Consider the following 17,921-nt stretch of genomic DNA (forward strand, 5'->3'; position numbering starts at 1 on the left):
CTTGAAGAAATGTTCAAGTTCCTGTAGGGTAACAGTTCTCAAAGTTTGCTCTGCAAACCACTGGGGGGCTCCAAGATATGTTTATGGGGTCCATAAATTCAAACCTATTTTCATAGTAATATTAAGATGTTATTTGCCTTTTCAATTGTGTTGACCTTCGGACTGATGGTATAGAAGCAATGGTGAGTAAAACTGCTGGTGTCTTGGCAAGAATCAAGGCAGTAGCCTCAAACTGTAGTAGTGGTCACTGTATCCTTCACCAACACACACTAACATTAGAACAAAAACCACAACAGTTTTACTAAAGAATAAGGCCATTCTTGATGAAGCATTAAAAATTTCTTATATTTGATCCTTGAGTACATGTCTTTTTAATATTTTACGTGGTGAAATGGGAAGCAAAATATTTCAACTGCTTACCAAAGTATGATGGTCATCTTAAGGAAAAACACTTGTGTGATTGTTTATGAGTTAACTAGCCACATTCTTTTCATGGTACAGCATTTTTATTTAAAAGGATGACTGACAGAAAAATTTTAGTTATTCAAGTTCTGGTATTTGTCAGATGTTTTTACAAAAATGAATGGAATTAATCTTTCAGTTCAAAGAAAACTGGCATTTTTTTGCCAATGATAAAACCAAAGTTTTTAGGCTAAAATTACAATATTGGAAAAGTTCCACCTTCTACCATGATATTGATGATTTCTCAATATTCAAAGACTTTTTAAAATTTAATTTAATTTTATTTTTAACACCTTTATTGGAGTATAGTTGCTTTACAATAGTGTGTTAGTTTCTGCTGTATAACAAAGTGAATCAGCTATACATATACATACATCCCCAGATCTCCTCCCTCTTGCGTCAAAGACTTTTCTGATAAAATTGACTGGTGACAGAAATAACTGTTATATTTTGGTATTGTATGATACTGTACAATGAAATGGGTCAACATATAGAAGATCTGCATACCTCAGGAAATGTTGTTTTTCAAATGACCTATGCACTACAAATCATGGATGATTTAAAGATCCATTCAAACTGCAAGATGGATCAATGGATTTTAATTCAATAGAATATGAAAGTTCACTGCTATGGTTTCAGATTCCTCATTGTAACCAACCTTTAAGAAGGTTATCAAAGAATATCCAAAATCACCTGAAGACTTTTATAAAAGTCCTCTTCCCTTTTCCAACTACATAGCTGTGTGAAGCCAGAAAGTTTTATGTATCTCAACTGAAATAACATGTTGTAACAGACTGAAGGGATAAGAGAATCCTGCTACTTTCATTTTTTTTAAAGATAAAAATATCATCAAAAATGTGAAACAATACCACACTTCATAGTTTTGGAAAATATATTTTTCATTAGTTACTTATGTTTTACAATAGACTATTTTTGGTTTAAATGAATTATTAAATGTCATTAAATGTTAGTTTTTCACTTTCAATTTCCAGTATGTTTAAATATCTATAACTGTGATCCATAAAAATATACGCTCCTTGAGATCCTGATAATTTTTAGGAATATAAAAAGCTTAAGAAGCACTGATTTAGGACATCAACAATATTATACTTTCTGAAAGTGAAAATTCATAAAGTACTACATTTTATATAGATCACTACAGAGACAGTCCCTTGCAATTCTACGATAATCAAAATTGCAAAGAAGTAAGAATTGGTCCTACCCCTTCCCTGTTCACAATAAATAAAGGTTAGAAAAAATATGGATAATGAATTGCTTGAAAGTGAAGCTCTATCAACTTTAATCTAGGTCGGTAATCTCTAAGCTTGATTCTATAGACAATAGTTTCAGCAAACAAGAATCAGAGTACATTAAAAAGGGTTCCATGTTCAAGTAATTCCAAGTAAAATTATGTTAAAAGTAAAGTTAAACAGATTCCTTTATTAAATCTTTTCAGAGGTGATAACGTGTTAATAATGCACCGTGAATCTCAAGAGCCAGATACAGTATGCAAAATTTCCCACTTTTTCATGGAATGTTTCACAGAATTGGTAGTTCTCCCACTGAAAATGCTTTGCTAAAAGCTTATGTAGATTAGATCCCCAAGTTATTTTAAATGAAGTATTACTGAGAAAACTAGAGAACTTACAGCCTCACTTGATGAAGAGGCAGACAGCTCTTCAGGACTACAGTTCACTGTTGTCTTGGGACATTCTCTTCAGCAGTTCCTGTCTCCCCATTATCTACCCTATCTCCTGGCAATCCACTGTTCTAGACTTTCTCTTTCTTGCCTTCTTATCTCCCTCTTTGTTATTACTTACAAGAGAGAGAAAAAAATAATCATAAGAGTAAAATCCCATTTTGATGCTTCCTGATACCAAACCAATTGACAGTACTATGAAGGATAATAAATAAATCAATAAACCCTAGTTTTGATCTTTGTTCTTTTCTCAGCTTGGAGTGTTCTCCTATCTATAACTCTACATGAATCTTCTTTTCAGTTATATAAGGTAATTGTGTGTGATGATACCAGTTTTTCAAAAGTATCACGTATACTGGAAATCAGAAGCCTGATGATTCAGCTAAAAACTGATGGATAGCTGCTACGGTGGTGGTAGAGATTGGGGTGTATACATTCTGTTTATGATTAAATGATCAAAACTATTTCTAGTGTTGATAGAAATTCATTTGTATTTCTAAGTTCTTATTCTATGGCTGTTACATGTTCCCATTAATATTTTGCTTAAATCTAACTTATATAATACATATAAATGACAATAAATCTTTCAAATATTTAGCATAAAATACGAGCTTTCTTATCATGACATTTCTGCAAAGCAAAGAATATGTATTCAGTTTATCATTCCACTCTAAAAATCAAACTCACTGTTTTTCAACTAGTAATAACATCCAAGCATATACACAAATCCTATGAAGTCTTGATACTGTTTTCCAAATAAAGCAAAATATTTCATATCCCTAAAACTAAAGAATTAAAAGTATAAAATAATTATAAGAAATACTCCAATGCATAAGCTACTTTTCACTGGTTTCTCTATTTCAAACTCCTACTTTTTTTCTTAATTCTTTTCATTTTTTAACCAAAGAGAATTTTTTGTGTGTTTTCATTCAGGGAAGGGGAGATGGGAAGGTGGGGTAACATTAATATATCCCTACCCATTGTAATTCTGTGTTATGTTAACTCTTCCAAAAAGCATTTCAAAAGTATTCACAACAAAGCTTAGGACTCCACATCAATAAATTAAAATGTTTTGCCTTATTCAAGTAATTACAGCAGTGTATTTTATAAACATCTGGTGCAGTGACTAAGGGAAAGGGTACATAAACTGCACTCACAAATACTGCACACTGGAAAGATAAACTGAAAAATTATAAAATCCCCCTTTATGTACATTATTTCTCAGATTTGTTTTATTGCTCTATTTCCACAGCTTAATTTTGGACTACTGTTATAATGTGGAATTATTTTTCCTGCTCATATTTTGTTCTCCCCATACCAAATTACAAACAATTAAAACAGCATTCTTAAAATATTTCACTACTCTTAGCAAAGACTTTTAGTGCTACCACATTATCTATGGATATTTCTGAGTTGTTAAAAAATGCTTATATGTAAATATATGTACAGATACACAGATGTGTATATAGAGAACTATCAAGTAAAAAACTACTTTCTTAACATCAAGGATTGAAAAAACAGAATTTAAAATGACCTCACCTAAGTTTACTTCTTAGTATATTAAATCTAACCTTAAGTATTTTCTTTACAGGCATGCCCACACACACAATCAATTCAATTACTGAGCTGCAGGCCCAGACAGACTTACTGTAGCAATATTCTTCAAAATAGCATCTACCTGCTACAAGGCAAGCTCTCCAGAATAGCATAACTAAACATGAGGAAATTCTCAGAGTCTCCTAAGGTTATCTATAAAATAATGAGGAGTTTCAAAATAAAATTTTATATACATATTTTATATACATATTTTTGGGTTTAGATATGTATATAGTTATAAAAGAAGGAAACAAAAATTCAGATTCAAGAAACAAGTGGCATTTTAAAAAATCTGTCCAATAATTTGCTCTCAAGGACAATAAAGAAGTAATATAAATGAAATATTAAATAGCTTTCAGGTTCTTTCACAAATTACCATTAGATTCATGACGTAACTGGAAACCAAGCTACTCATTTTAACAAATACTAACAAGGCAAACTGCTAGAGTAAGTTTTATTTAACTTCTCCAAAGACGTAAAGTGTTTCACCAAGTAAGTAAATAATCCTTCAATAATGACTACATAAAATGATAAAAATATTTATTTTCCCCATGCCTCATTTTTTACTCATTCCCAAATGAAAGAAAAATCATCTTGTGAAGTTAGAGTCAACTTACAAATTAATATTTTAATAATAAAGTTACAGAGCTAAGAGGTAATTTAAGTCTACTTTCTTGATAGCCTGCATCAGCAGGGAAGGTAGGGAGAGTAGAGAGACATTTAATAAATCAGTATTCTTTCTTAGTTTATCTAAATAACAACCTCTAAAAATACATATTTAAACTCTGATAAAGAATTGACTTTAGGGCTTCCCTGGTGGCGCAGTGGTTGAGAGTCCGCCTGCGGATGCAGGGGACACGGGTTCGTGTCCCGGTTCGGGAGGATCCCACATGCCGCAGAGCGGCTGGGCCAGTGAGCCATGGCCGCTGAGCCTGCGCGTCCGGAGCCTGTGCTCCGCAACGGGAGAGGCCACAACGGTGAGAGGCCCGCGTACCCAAAAAAAAAAAAAAAAAAAAAAAAAAAGAATTGACTTTAAAGCTTCAGTAAGACTTCATGTTTAAACTGTTGACGAAGTATTTTAACTACTTTAACACTTAGGTAATACTTCATTTAACTTGATGTAAATCTAGAAAAGGTAACAAATGATAAATTAAGCCCTACATTCTGCGATCTTCAGCAATTCACCTAATTTCCTCAGTATGATTAAGTGTAAATTGCCTTGGAGTCTTATTATAAGGGAAAGCTGGTAGTTCATCTAAGTAAGGTCTTTAATCAAAGAAGCATGCATGCATGCATGCTTATATATTTATATAATCCACAAAAAAATTATATAATCCACAAAAAAATTCCTCCATGAAAGTTGCTTCACCACCTTTTTATCTACTAGGGTGCTGTTGTTTGTATTTATTTATTTTTTTGAGGTAATTAGGCATTTATTTATTGAAAGTAAGTTGAAATCTATTCTATTGTATATTATTACAACAAGTGCTGTTCTTCACTGAGGCAATCTATCATTGATTTTCTAACTATGTTTTCTACATATGCAATTCAAGATTTGAAAATTAAAATAATATTTACCTTACAAAGAATTCACATATCTATTAATAGCTACTGCAACTGGCTGTTACCATATTACAGGTACAGTTGCATATGTTACTTCAATTGTTACAGCAAATTCCATGAGAGACCATGACCATCATCATCTCCATTTTCAGATAAACAAATTAAGCAAGAGAAGCAGAGTAAGTTGTCTATGGTAAAACAACTAAAAATTTCTCTTAAGCTTATGTTGTAGAGTGTTGTTGTTTTTAAACCAATCAGTACTTCATCAACAGTTTTCCACTTGTATAAAATTTTATTATTGAAATACTAAAGTAAAAGCCATGAAGGCAAATCACTGAACTAAGGCAATACTATATGCTACAATCTTACTTGTTTACAAGGATACTTGCTATACAATACACACATAACAGCACTCTCTTTATTATCCTGGTGTGAGGTTAACATAATTTCCACTCATGTTTTTATAATGTTGAAAAAGATCACGGGAGGCAGGAAAGAGAAGCGTAAATATTACGATAGATATAAGTTCTAATATATAGATAAATATACATGCACACACAGATGCGATAGGTAGACAGATATATTTATGAGTTCATAAATGTTATTCTGAAATTACACCTGGGGGAGTTTTCCTCTTATGTTTTACTCTATGCATTGAGCAACCATAGGTCGTAGATGGTACACCTAGGTGTAAGAATTTCAACTAAGACTAGCAATGGTCTTTATCTTCACAGAGTTTGTGTTTAAAATAAGGGAGACAAAACAGTAAGATTAATTTTTAAAATAACTATAAAAGTATATTGATATTCATCAATAAAAAGGAATAAACTATTGATACATGCTATAACATGGAACCTCAAAATCATTATGCTAAGTGAAAGAAACCAGAAGCAAAGTGAGCCTATCTATATGAAGTGTCCAGAAAGGTACAGAGATAGAAAGCAAGTTAACGGTTGCCTAGGACTGGGGATGGCAATGACTGACTGCAAACAGAATGGAGATCTTTTTGTATGGTGGTGTTTGCTCATGGCCATAAAAATGAAATTCACTCTTCGTGGTTGAATCAGTTACCATCAATCATACAAATGTCAGCATATGAAGTCTTGCTGGTATCTTTTGTTAACTATGATCTCCTCATCCATTTGGTTTGACATTAAAAATTATATCTTTTTAAATCATCATTTTAATTGTAACTTGGGAGCAAATATAAACACATGTGCTGTACCGTCTGAATCCTTCTTAAAATTTGACAAAAACCATAACCATGAATGAGATCAGAGGTCAGCAAACTACGGCCTGTGGGCCAGCTGACTTCTGTAAAATCAAGTTTTATTGCTACACATTCATTTCCACATTGTCTATGGCTGTTTTCATGCTATAAGGCACAACTGAGTAGTTGTGACAGAGACTACCTGTCATGCAAAGCCTAAATTTTACACTAGACAGTGCCTTAAGGAAAAATCCAACTCTTAAACTAGATTAATGGTGGACATACAAAAAGGATACTGGAAATAAAGGACTAATAGCATAATACTCTGAAATAGGAAAAGAAACTAAAGTACACTACAATGTCTTTATTTAATACTTAATCTTTCAAGAACTCAATTTTTCAAAGTAATGGTACTACTATGTAAACAGTCCAGCATCAAATGCAGTAATATTTACACGACCAATTTAAGAAATTTCAAGATGAACTTAGTATAGAAGATAAAAGATCATGATATTCAAAGCAACTCAACAATTATTTCTGATAAGAAAAATGGCCTACAAGAAAAAAGATACTCAAAAAGACTGTCAATTCCACTCTTAGGTATATACCTAAGAGAAATGAAAACATGATGTCCACACAAAAACATATATATGAATGTACATAGCAGCATTATTTGTAACACCAAAAAACAGAAAGAACCTAAATGTCCATCAAGTGACAGATGGATAAATAAAATGTGGTCCATCCATGCAATGGGATACTTTTCAGTAACAAAGAGAAATGAAGTACTGATACATACCACAACATGGATGAACCTTGAGAGCGTGCTAAGTGAAAGAAACGAGTCACAAACTATCAGATATTATGATTCCATTAATATGAATAGTCTAGAATAAGCAATCTATAGACAGAAAGTAGATTAATCGTTGCCTAGGGCTGGGAGGAATACGGGGAATTTGGGAGCTAAGAGATGCAGAGTTTCTTCCGGAGGACATGAAAATGTTCTACAGTTGACTGTGGTGGTAGATGCACAACCCCATGAATATACTAAAGCTACTGAACTGTATCCTTTAAATGAGTAAATTAGATGTGAATTAAATCTCAGTAAAGCTGTTTTTAAAAAAAGGGACTATCAGTATCTGGTTAAACAGCTGCTTTAAGGCACTAAATACATGTTTAAGTGCCATGTAATTTATAGATATTTTTTATCTTGCTTGTTCATATTTTTCTTTCAGCTCTTAGGTACTACTAAAACTACTCTAACCTATTCTTAATCACAACCAAACTCTCCTCAAATTTCAAAGAGGAAGTTACTAGTACAGCTACCAATTAGATTATTATCCTAGGAATACTCCCCAACTAAGCCACCTGATATTTGTTTTGCTGATTCTAAGACTCATAAAATTGGGCTTCAAGCTTCACATTGATGAGCAACAGCCAGGAATGCCCACAAAGAAGTGGCATTCCTGAACAGTGTATGATACTGCGAGCTGGTAACTGGCAAAATATGTGATTTGTTTAAAAGCCTTTTGGAACAGGAGAAAGCATGACCAGTGCCACTTCCAAGTTTCCACATCTATAAAATAGAGGCGATGCAACACCACACTTAGGGTATTTTGTAAAGCAGAAACGATAATCATATGAAAGACATCATAGAATTCAGTAAATAAGAGCTGCAATGTTATTATTTAGATGGCCATGCCCCTGAAGTATGCAGGCAATACAAATTTTACAGAACAAAAGGGTCAACCTCTGTGGTTCACAAACAGAGGTATTATAATACCTCTAAACTCTTTTTATTCTTAATTTTGTATTAAAAAATTTCACTAGCTGGAGATGGGAGTGAAATTAGTCTCTCAGTGGAAAGAGAGAGTCTTCTTCATGACTTTAGAGCCTTATGTGGTTTAAAAGTAGCAACAGGTTCAATTATTCAAAGATCAAATCTATTGTGGAAATAGGACAATTAATAACATATTCAGCAGAACTTCAATATACTGGACTAGATATAGCAATGCTTAGCATTTATATGCATTCGAGCTTTCAAACAATTTCACAATAAATATATAAACATGAACTTAGTATAACATAATTTTATTTAAGTCTACTACACTTCAGCTTCATTTAAAGGAAAACTTAAAAGCTATATAAGTATCTCAAATATACAGCATATTATACTTCCAAAAGAAAACTGACACTTGTAGAAATAAAAATACTATGATTAATGTATAAATAAGGAGAATAATTTAAAGTGATAATAATAAAAGTTCAAATGAGAGGCAAACTACTTTAACTTCTAACATATTCCTTTATAAGCTAAAACTCATTATACTTCTTCATTAAAATCCAAGCACTAGGACAAGTGACTAGTTCCTCTAGTGAATTAAATGTTATTTTATGAATTTTATATTCATTCTATTAAGTACTGATAAATTATTAATAATACGTACGTTTAACATTTATCTTACAAAATGCACTAGGGATATATTACACACACACACACACACACACACACACACACCCTTTAAGAACCTGACACCATTTATTCTACCTGTAGGAAAAAAAAAATCACAACTTATGGTAGAGTTTCATATAAATCCTAATCTGATTTCAAATATTTTTAAATCCTGATACCAGTATGTATATGGCAAATGCACCCAATATATTTCTGTAAGGCTTAAAAGTATATTAAAATTATGAATGAAGAAACAAAAAGACTGAGATTAACAAGCAAACTATATTATTACACAGTAAATCAGAATTGAGGATACAGAATCCTACCAACCCAAACATCCTCAAATATTCATGTAGAGATTGTAGCAAATACTCTGCCTAATGATTAAAAATTGGGCAACATCTAAATAGCCCTCCTTGTTTTTGAGGAGACCTATTGCAGGTCACATATTGGGAGAAGAAAATTCACCTCAGGCTCTCTGTTAGGTGTTGCTCCACGGATCCTTATATAGCGGTACAGAAATTATACATGATTTAAACATGACATTATTTAATAAATGATTTTGAAACAAGGCAGTTACCAACAAAAAGTGAGATCACTGCACACTACATAAAAAACAAAATTCCAGGCAATACATGCAGTTTTAAAAAATATATAATAATAATTTTAAGGAAATATAGGGTAATAGTTTTCAGATCTTCTAATAGGTAAGCCTTTCCAAACAAACAAATTATGACTCCACAAGCATTTTAAATATTTAAATTTCAAAAACTGCCAGCACAAAACTAAAATGCTGCGAAAAGCATCTGTAACATAATGACAAAAAAGAGATTATCATTTATATATAAGAAGCTGCCAGAAACCACTGCAAAAGGACGAACAAACTGAAAAATAAGGAAGAGAATATACTTGGATTTTCTTAATTGATGATATGTAAAGTTGGGAGGGAAATTAATACACTGAAGTAGAAGACAATCCTAACAATGCAGATGGAAATCAAAGTAACTTGTAACTCGAAAGTAATTTTTGTGAACCTGAATATTACCAGAATCCATTTGACCTGAGAAGTAATGTAACAAAGCATTCCACTGATAGCCACTTGAGATATATTTGTAATAATTCTGAACACATAATCTTTCAAAGACAAATTGCCAACTACATGACAGTATAGCATATAAATAAAGCTGATTGCATATATAACCAATACAATCTGAACAAGCCAGTTTTACCACATATGGAAATCATAAAACATAGAATTAAAAAAAAATTCTTCAAGAATATAAACAAAATGTACACCACAGAAGTATCATAGGTCCTTAATAACGATCCCTAAAAAAAGACTGCTACAAGAGCATAAAATTATGCATCAATATATTGCTGACATTCTATTGCTTAAAATTATATTTAAGTCAACTGCTTCAGCACTAGTTCACATTTTCATTATAAATCTGACAACTTTTGCTGCTATTTTCAAACTCTGGAATGTTGGCCTCTTCTTCCTCATCTATCAAAATCCAATTTACCCTTTAAAGTTCAGCTAAAATGCTACATCTCTTAGAAGCTTTTCCCCTGTTAGCATTAATCTCTCCATTCCCACTCGGAAAGCACTTTGCTTATTCCTTTAGTCACAGCATAAGACTGTGCCTTCTATTAGCTAGCTGATTACATTTGGGTCTCCCTCACTTGTAAACTCTCTGAGAGTTATTTTATCTATGGACAACAACCTATGAGTCTATAGAAAACAACTAAGTACAGTACAGTGCTACACAGGCTAGCAAACACATTTTTTAATTTAATGAATAAAAGAATATAACACGAGTTTCAAGAAAAAATGGGAAAACAGTACTGATTTTATGATTCATGAAAATAATTCAAATTAAAAAACTCATGAAAAATAAGGGTAACATCCTAAATAAACAGGCTAATAATTTTTAGAGGAAAAGGTCATGAGAGACAGATTCTTAGGATATGGACAGGAAGCCAAATAGAAGACTCAAGCTTCATCAAAGAAGTCATTCTTGAATATAAGAAAGCAAGCCACACAAAGGTTCAGTGACAGGGGAAGAAAGATCTTTCTTCACCTTCTTTCTCCAAGTGGAAACCTACTTCCTACTGGCACGGACAGAATAGCTGGAAAACAGTGCTGAAGAGAGGCTTAGCTCACCTTTCCAAATCCTTAAAGAGATAAGTGACGACTAGCTGTGCCTGGATGCCCTCCATTCCTGAAAGCAAGATAGCCAAGCACTTGAAGATTCTTACCTCACTCAACTAGATATTATCATTTTTTAGACCTTGGGAAATGGAAAACTCTGTGCCTGCCCACAACCTGCATCTTATATAAAAGGTAAATCCATCATTCAACTTTAAAACACACATTCAAAAAGCATGGTACATTTTACAACAAAGATTCTGCTTTACATAGTCAACAATAAAATGGACAAGTAGAGTTTTACAAATTGGGGAAAGACTAAAACCAAAGTGAAATCATGAATAATTATAATCATTGATTTATAATGGTTATCTGCTTAACTACAGACTTTAATTTCTTGAGGGTGGAAACAATCACATAAATCTCTGAATGTCTCATGTCTATAAAATATAACACCTGGCACATAGAAAGTTCTCAATAAATGTTTGTTGAATAAATGAACAAATGAGCAAACTGAAAAGCAAAACTGTGCATTCATTTATTTTGTTTTAAATGCCATACATTAAGCCAAAATGTATGTTGTAGTTTTGACATTAACTGAATAGTCAAATAAGTGAGTATGAACATACCACAGATCAGGATTTTGCAATCTGAGGCTCAGAGGCAGCAGGGAATGAACTTTGATATTGTATATTTAAGTGTTTAAGCATGCATGTGAATTTTTCTAGGACAGGCTCTATAACTGTCATCACATTTTCATAAAGGTGTAGGACTACAAAAGGGTTAAAAATTCTAAAGATGCGTTATCAATTTTAAAAAATAAAAAATATAAGTAAACATTACATACAATTTTATGTTGTACTAGAAGTTTTAATCTCCCTTTGATGAATCAGAAAGGCTCCTGGATCTTATGGAATACCAATGAGTCATTAATCATTCAGTAATTAATAAATTCTTTTTCAACCATGTTACTGTGGAATATGTGGGAGTTAATTATTATACTTTAAGAAATTAAAAGACACTAACTACATAATCATTAATAGGCAACCAATATTACTCAGGCAAAACAAAAATATTCAAACGATTATGCTACATAACATTAATGCATAAATGGCAAGTCATTCTCATAAGTGAAAATAGTATTTTTACAGAGCCAAAATTAGCAATCCAGAGTTAGCTGGAATGTTTAACAGAACAGGAAAAGAAAAAATCCTAGGGCTCTATATCGTATCACTCTATCCTAAGAACTAAAAGTAAGTGAAACAGATAGGAGCTCTTAGAAATCCAATGTTTTGGATACAATTTTAGTAATTTGATTATAATGCTCAGTAAGTAGCTAAAACAGGTGTCCTTTTTCTAAGAAACTGAATAGCATAAGTCTGCTTGTAGAAACACTGTAACATCCAAAACTGTTCAGTTTAACCAAGCTGCTTTTCTAATATTGAGAATTTTTGATGGGAGGAGGTGTGAAAATAGTTTAGCAACATAGAGCATTCCTGAGGAAAGCTAGGGAGCCACAGGTGATGTGCCACATTACGTGGCATGAAAAGGCTGAGACCTCTAGGGTCTCAAAGTTGGACAGAGAAGAAAATAAAAAAAGAAGTGAACAGTAAAAACTGATGCTATGAATACTCTGACTATTCTCTCCCTTCCTCTGGACTCAAATATTAGGAAGAATAAGCACAAACAGTGTTCTCTCTACTCTTCACATTTGCTCAGAGTGAGCAGGCATTATGATATTAACCAAGCAAGCAGGACCACATACTATTAACAAGTCTGGATGGATATGTTTTATGGCCTGCCTCTACTTACCTTATTTAGCAAGAACAGACAATAAGAACAGAGTAAAGGTGTCTCAAGTTTAAAAAAAAAAATTAAGATACTCCTTAAAATCTGAGACAAAGCTAAAATTAAACTCCTTTATACATGTTATCTAAGAAAAATGCCCAATGTTATCTGTGCAGGGCAAAACACTGCACACGTAGCTCTACCTACCCAGCTCTTCAAAGCAAAAGTAACGGTGCGAGAGAAGCAGAAGTAACTGCTTTCAGAGAAGTAACTGTTTTCAGAGAAGATAACTGCTATAAAATCTCAAAATCCCAAGAATGTGGCAATAACCTTGTCTTCCTATATGAAAGAGGCCACATTATGTACCGCTGCTGAGTCATGATCAAAATCAATTTTGATGATACGATGATCTTTTAATATATGCTGTTTCCATAATCCTTGAGAAATTCTCAGTTTTCATGATGAATCTTATCACAGATGAATAAGAATGTGAGCATCGATAGTCCTTTTAAAAACAGGACTGACAGACTTCTGTAAGAATAAAAGCTACAACTCCTCGAAGACTGAAGATAAAGCTTGGGAAATAAAGCATTTGCTACAGAAATAAGATAGCAGTATGCTACAGGCCATGTATAATCATTATTACAGAGGATGAGAGGAAAGTCAAGAAAAATTTTAGTCAAGAAGGATGCTAAATTGCGCCAAATTGCTTCTACTGCATTGAATTTAACATTTATAAAATGAATTTTAATGAAAAATTCTAGCTAATGATATATAAGAGAATCAACTTTTTTCCATCTATCTAAATTTGAGTTGCATAAAGGTAATTTTCCTACACATAACTATTATGTACATCAAGATGTAATATTTAGGTTGTGGCCCTGTATTTGTGAAATAATGTTGCTTTATATAGTACAAAAAAGGCTCAGCTGTGGATTACTCCTGTACATTTATTTTAGTACTTCTCAGTGGTAATACTAATGAAGTTGATTCTTTCCTGAACACGAAAATCAGTGCTATTTGTCTGACTCTCCTGCAGCATGTTGAAGGATAAATTCTATCAACAGAAAAAAATGTAAGTGTAACTAAAATTATAAGACAGATAGTTTTAAAATGTTACCATCTTGGTAGTAGTAAAGACATCTCGCTGTATCTTCAGACAAATTTTAGAGTTTTAATGAATATATTCAGAAAAAATTGATGACATTCATTTTAATTTAGTATCTCAGAAGAAACAGAGAAACACATTATCTTTAAAATAAAAGTTGGCTTATTACTACTCATGAATGTTTTTATTAAAGGACTGGATCTAACTATAAATATACCTAAGAGATACAGGATACATAGAATATATAATAAATACTACAGTTTCCCAATGCTTTCATTATATACACGATTTAATAACATTGTCAGAAGAAAATGATTATGCTATCTAGTAACAAACTAAAATTGAGTCATCATAGCTGTTTTAAAAACAGCTATAATTTTATTCTGTAATACTTTCATTTCATGATATTTTTGAAAATAATGTATTTGCTGATTAATTTACTAAAAACTTTCAATGATAAGCATTTGAACCATACCAAGTGCAAAAAGTTTTAAAATTATATCTTCTACCAAGTTAGATGAACATTATTACCAGTATTGTAGCTTATTCCTAAATTTGGCAGGCCTATTAAAGCTAGCCAGATAACACTGGCAACTGGAAGAAGACTGCAGTGATTACACTCTACAGGGAATTCACAGAATGGGCAATGTAAAATTCAGGGGAAAAAAATTCGATGATGAGAAGAAACTACTAAGGTGAAAGTATGCATATGTATGTTGAATGGCATGATGGGGTGTGGAAAGTAGACTGCAAAAGAGTAAAGTTGAATGAAAATATTTGAGAAATTCAAACAAAATTTCTCTGCTTCAACCTTAACGTTTAATTCTTCCCCTCCTACTGAAACAACAGAAATCAGGGTTTTCAATAAAACATCCTTTTGCGGTCTTCAGACTTAGCTACCACCTATTTCAAACTTCTCATCTCTAGATTCAATAGTCTTCACATAGCCACTTGCACATAAACTAAGTCTTTACACATTATCAAAATATTCTGTCAACTATACTCCAACAAAAGTTAAAAATAAATAAATTAAAAAACTGAAGCAAATATGGTAAAATCTGCCCAGTAAATATAATATAGGGGTCATTTAATTATTTTCTGTATGTTTGATATATTTCATAATGTAAAAAAAATCAAATAATGCTCAAAATAAAATTTTAAAACACACTAAAAAAAAATGCTGACCACATGAAAATGAGACTTTTCCCCCCCATCCACCCCACCAAAGAGTAAACTTAGAGCTCATGCCACAATAAAATTTGCATATGTATAATTTAATAAATTAAATCTTTTAAAAATATTAACTCACTGAGAACATCTTTGTGTTCCCAGCATGAGCCACAGCAGCTGGCAGGCATACAGTCGATAAAGACAATATTTCATCAACACCACCACTGTTTCACATTTTTAACATCTTTACAATATGGTTATATCTTACAATTGACAGTGAAGCATAGCTTTTCTTAATGATACATAAAATAATGATGCCTCTTACAAATGTTGCTGTTTCAAATTAGACTAAACAGAGCAATAAATGTTAAATTTCGTTGAACTAAATTAAACCAAGGTGAAAGTGCCTGTCTGTTAACTACATTAACTCTCAGAAAGCTGAAATCCACGTTTTTTTGATTCATTCTTTTACATGTTAGTCTGTTTAAAAGCTTACATTTTTATATAGAATAGGTTATATCTCCTTAATTATCTTTAAAAACAACCCAAGTACTATGCCTTTTGACTGGGATGTTTAATCCTTTTACACTTAAAGTAACTACTGATAGGGAAGAACTTACTCTTGCCATTTTGTTCTTTTCTGTCTCTCTTGTAGCTCTTTTGTCCCTTGTTTTCTCTCTTATGGTCTTCCTTTGTGCTTCACTGATTTTTTTTGTCGTGACCTACTCTGATTCCTTTCTCATTTTCTTTTGCGTATCTTCCATAAGTATTTTCTTTTTGGTTACCACAAAATTTACATAAAACACCTTACAGTTATAACTATCTTAAACTGATAAAAAATAAATTTCTATCATATACAAAAGCTCTACACTTTTAGTCCCCTCCCCCAACACATACTTTATGTTACCTAGTCACCATTTACATCTTTTTATGTTGTAACCACTAACACATGTTTACAGGTAGCTCTTTTTTATACATTTGTCTTTTAACTTCTATGCAAGAATTAAAATGATTTACATAACAGCATTACATATTCTGTACGTGTCTATATATTTACCTTTTCTAGCTTATTCTATACTTTCATAGGCTATTTTATACTTTCATATGCTGTCATGTTGCTGCTTAGCATTCTTTTCTTCATTTATTCTCTACAACTTATAGACTATACTTATTTTATAAGTAAAAATGGCCAAAAAATTTGCATCAGTATTGTTTGACAATTATAAATCACAATTAAGTTTCTAAGACTTAGAGTACTGAAGGAGCTGTGTTCCTGAACCAATAAAACAGTTCCAGTCCATTAAAATCTTGACCAATTTTAATAATACCTACCCGTTCCTTTGCTCAGATATGGAGGCTTAAAGAACTTCACAACACCATAGACATTGACAATCATGCCACTCTTAAGTTGATTCAGGGGTGTATATACATAATGTGTGGCTGGAACCTAAAGAAAGACAGTGAATATAAGTATTAAGATTTTAGAATCATGTTATGATCAAATTTGTAAGTTAGCAAACTGATCTGCATTTTTTCCTTCTAAGTGTCTAAAAAGAGACTGTAGCCTGAAAAAAGGAGAAATGCACAGCTTATAAAGGTTGCTATATAAACCATCTAGTTTTTCATATAAATAACTTTGATTATAAATGGTGTAATTTGTACACAGCTCTAAAAAATGCAGTTTAAGAGACTTTTGTTCTGGTTTTTAACCTTAACTAATATCACTTCAAAACTTGTGGCATATATTTATTTTTTTTCCTATACTGCTATGAAGATTTTAATAAGGCCTAAATAAAGCCAGATTTTGATTATAAATGATATAAAGACATTAAACATGGTAATAAAAGAAAAAAATTTTTCTGAAATAACTATACAGAAGTTTGGAAAGAAAAGGGGAAGTGATTTCACAAGAACGTCTGATGTTAGTCAAACAATCCTGAAAAGGGTTCAGACATCTGGCCCCATCACCCACCCACTTCACTTCCAGCTGGAAATAAGGTTACCTATCACACTAAGAGTTAAAATTTTAAAAATCAAATCAAAATGAATTGTTTTTTTCAAGGAAGCTGATCCCTCAGGTCAAACACAAGGGCAGGGCTTGCTTAGAAATCTCATCAAACCATGATATTAAAAAAAAGTAATGAAAGAAAAACAATGGTCAGCATATGGGACAGAATAGAGACAATAGGTACTCAGCTGACAAACTAACTGGATCCAATATATTATCTTAACAAATATCTCCCTAATGTGGAGATGAATGGGAAGGCCAGCACAGCTCAATGACCCTAACCATTATGGTTTTTGAAGTAATGTACTTGTTAATTCACAACCAGCAATCAACATCTTGATTGTAATTTGGCTCTCAATGTAAATAAGCCAGTATGTGTGTGCAGAGCAGCTACGTTATATTCTAATAGTTCAGAATACCTGAGCTTCCTGAAAAACCGTTTTTGCCAAGTTCAGAGGCTCTCTCATTTACTTCTGCCTTACCACAAGTGCGTGGATGTATCAAATATTTGAAGCTGACCTATCTATAACAATTTTGAAAAACACTAATATCAGAGTTAATTCATATTTTTTAAAAAGTACATCAATACTTTTATTGGTTACAGTTACCCTAAATAACAAATTTAAGTTATACAATTATGGTATTATTCAGAATTTAAAACCTGTATCCAGTAGTCACTGTCAACTAGAAGCAAAGTCCTTGAACTCTGTCCAATA

The 17,921-nt window shown here is 32.2% G+C and overlaps 1 protein-coding gene across 3 annotated transcripts in view; it reads right to left on the reverse strand.

The window, feature by feature from the left end:
- Positions 1-17,921, reverse strand: part of POT1 (protection of telomeres 1) — an 81,215-nt gene that overhangs the window by 43,386 nt on the left and 19,908 nt on the right. For all 3 annotated transcript variants that reach the window (XM_073809885.1, XM_073809886.1, XM_019924546.3), the window contains one exon: positions 16,530-16,644. In XM_073809885.1, coding sequence (XP_073665986.1) covers positions 16,530-16,644 — 115 coding nt within the window. The remainder of the gene's footprint in view (positions 1-16,529; positions 16,645-17,921) is intronic.

The sequence above is a fragment of the Tursiops truncatus genome, chromosome 9 (assembly GCF_011762595.2).
Source record: "Tursiops truncatus isolate mTurTru1 chromosome 9, mTurTru1.mat.Y, whole genome shotgun sequence".
In the NCBI taxonomy this organism is placed as follows: Eukaryota; Metazoa; Chordata; class Mammalia; order Artiodactyla; family Delphinidae; genus Tursiops; species Tursiops truncatus.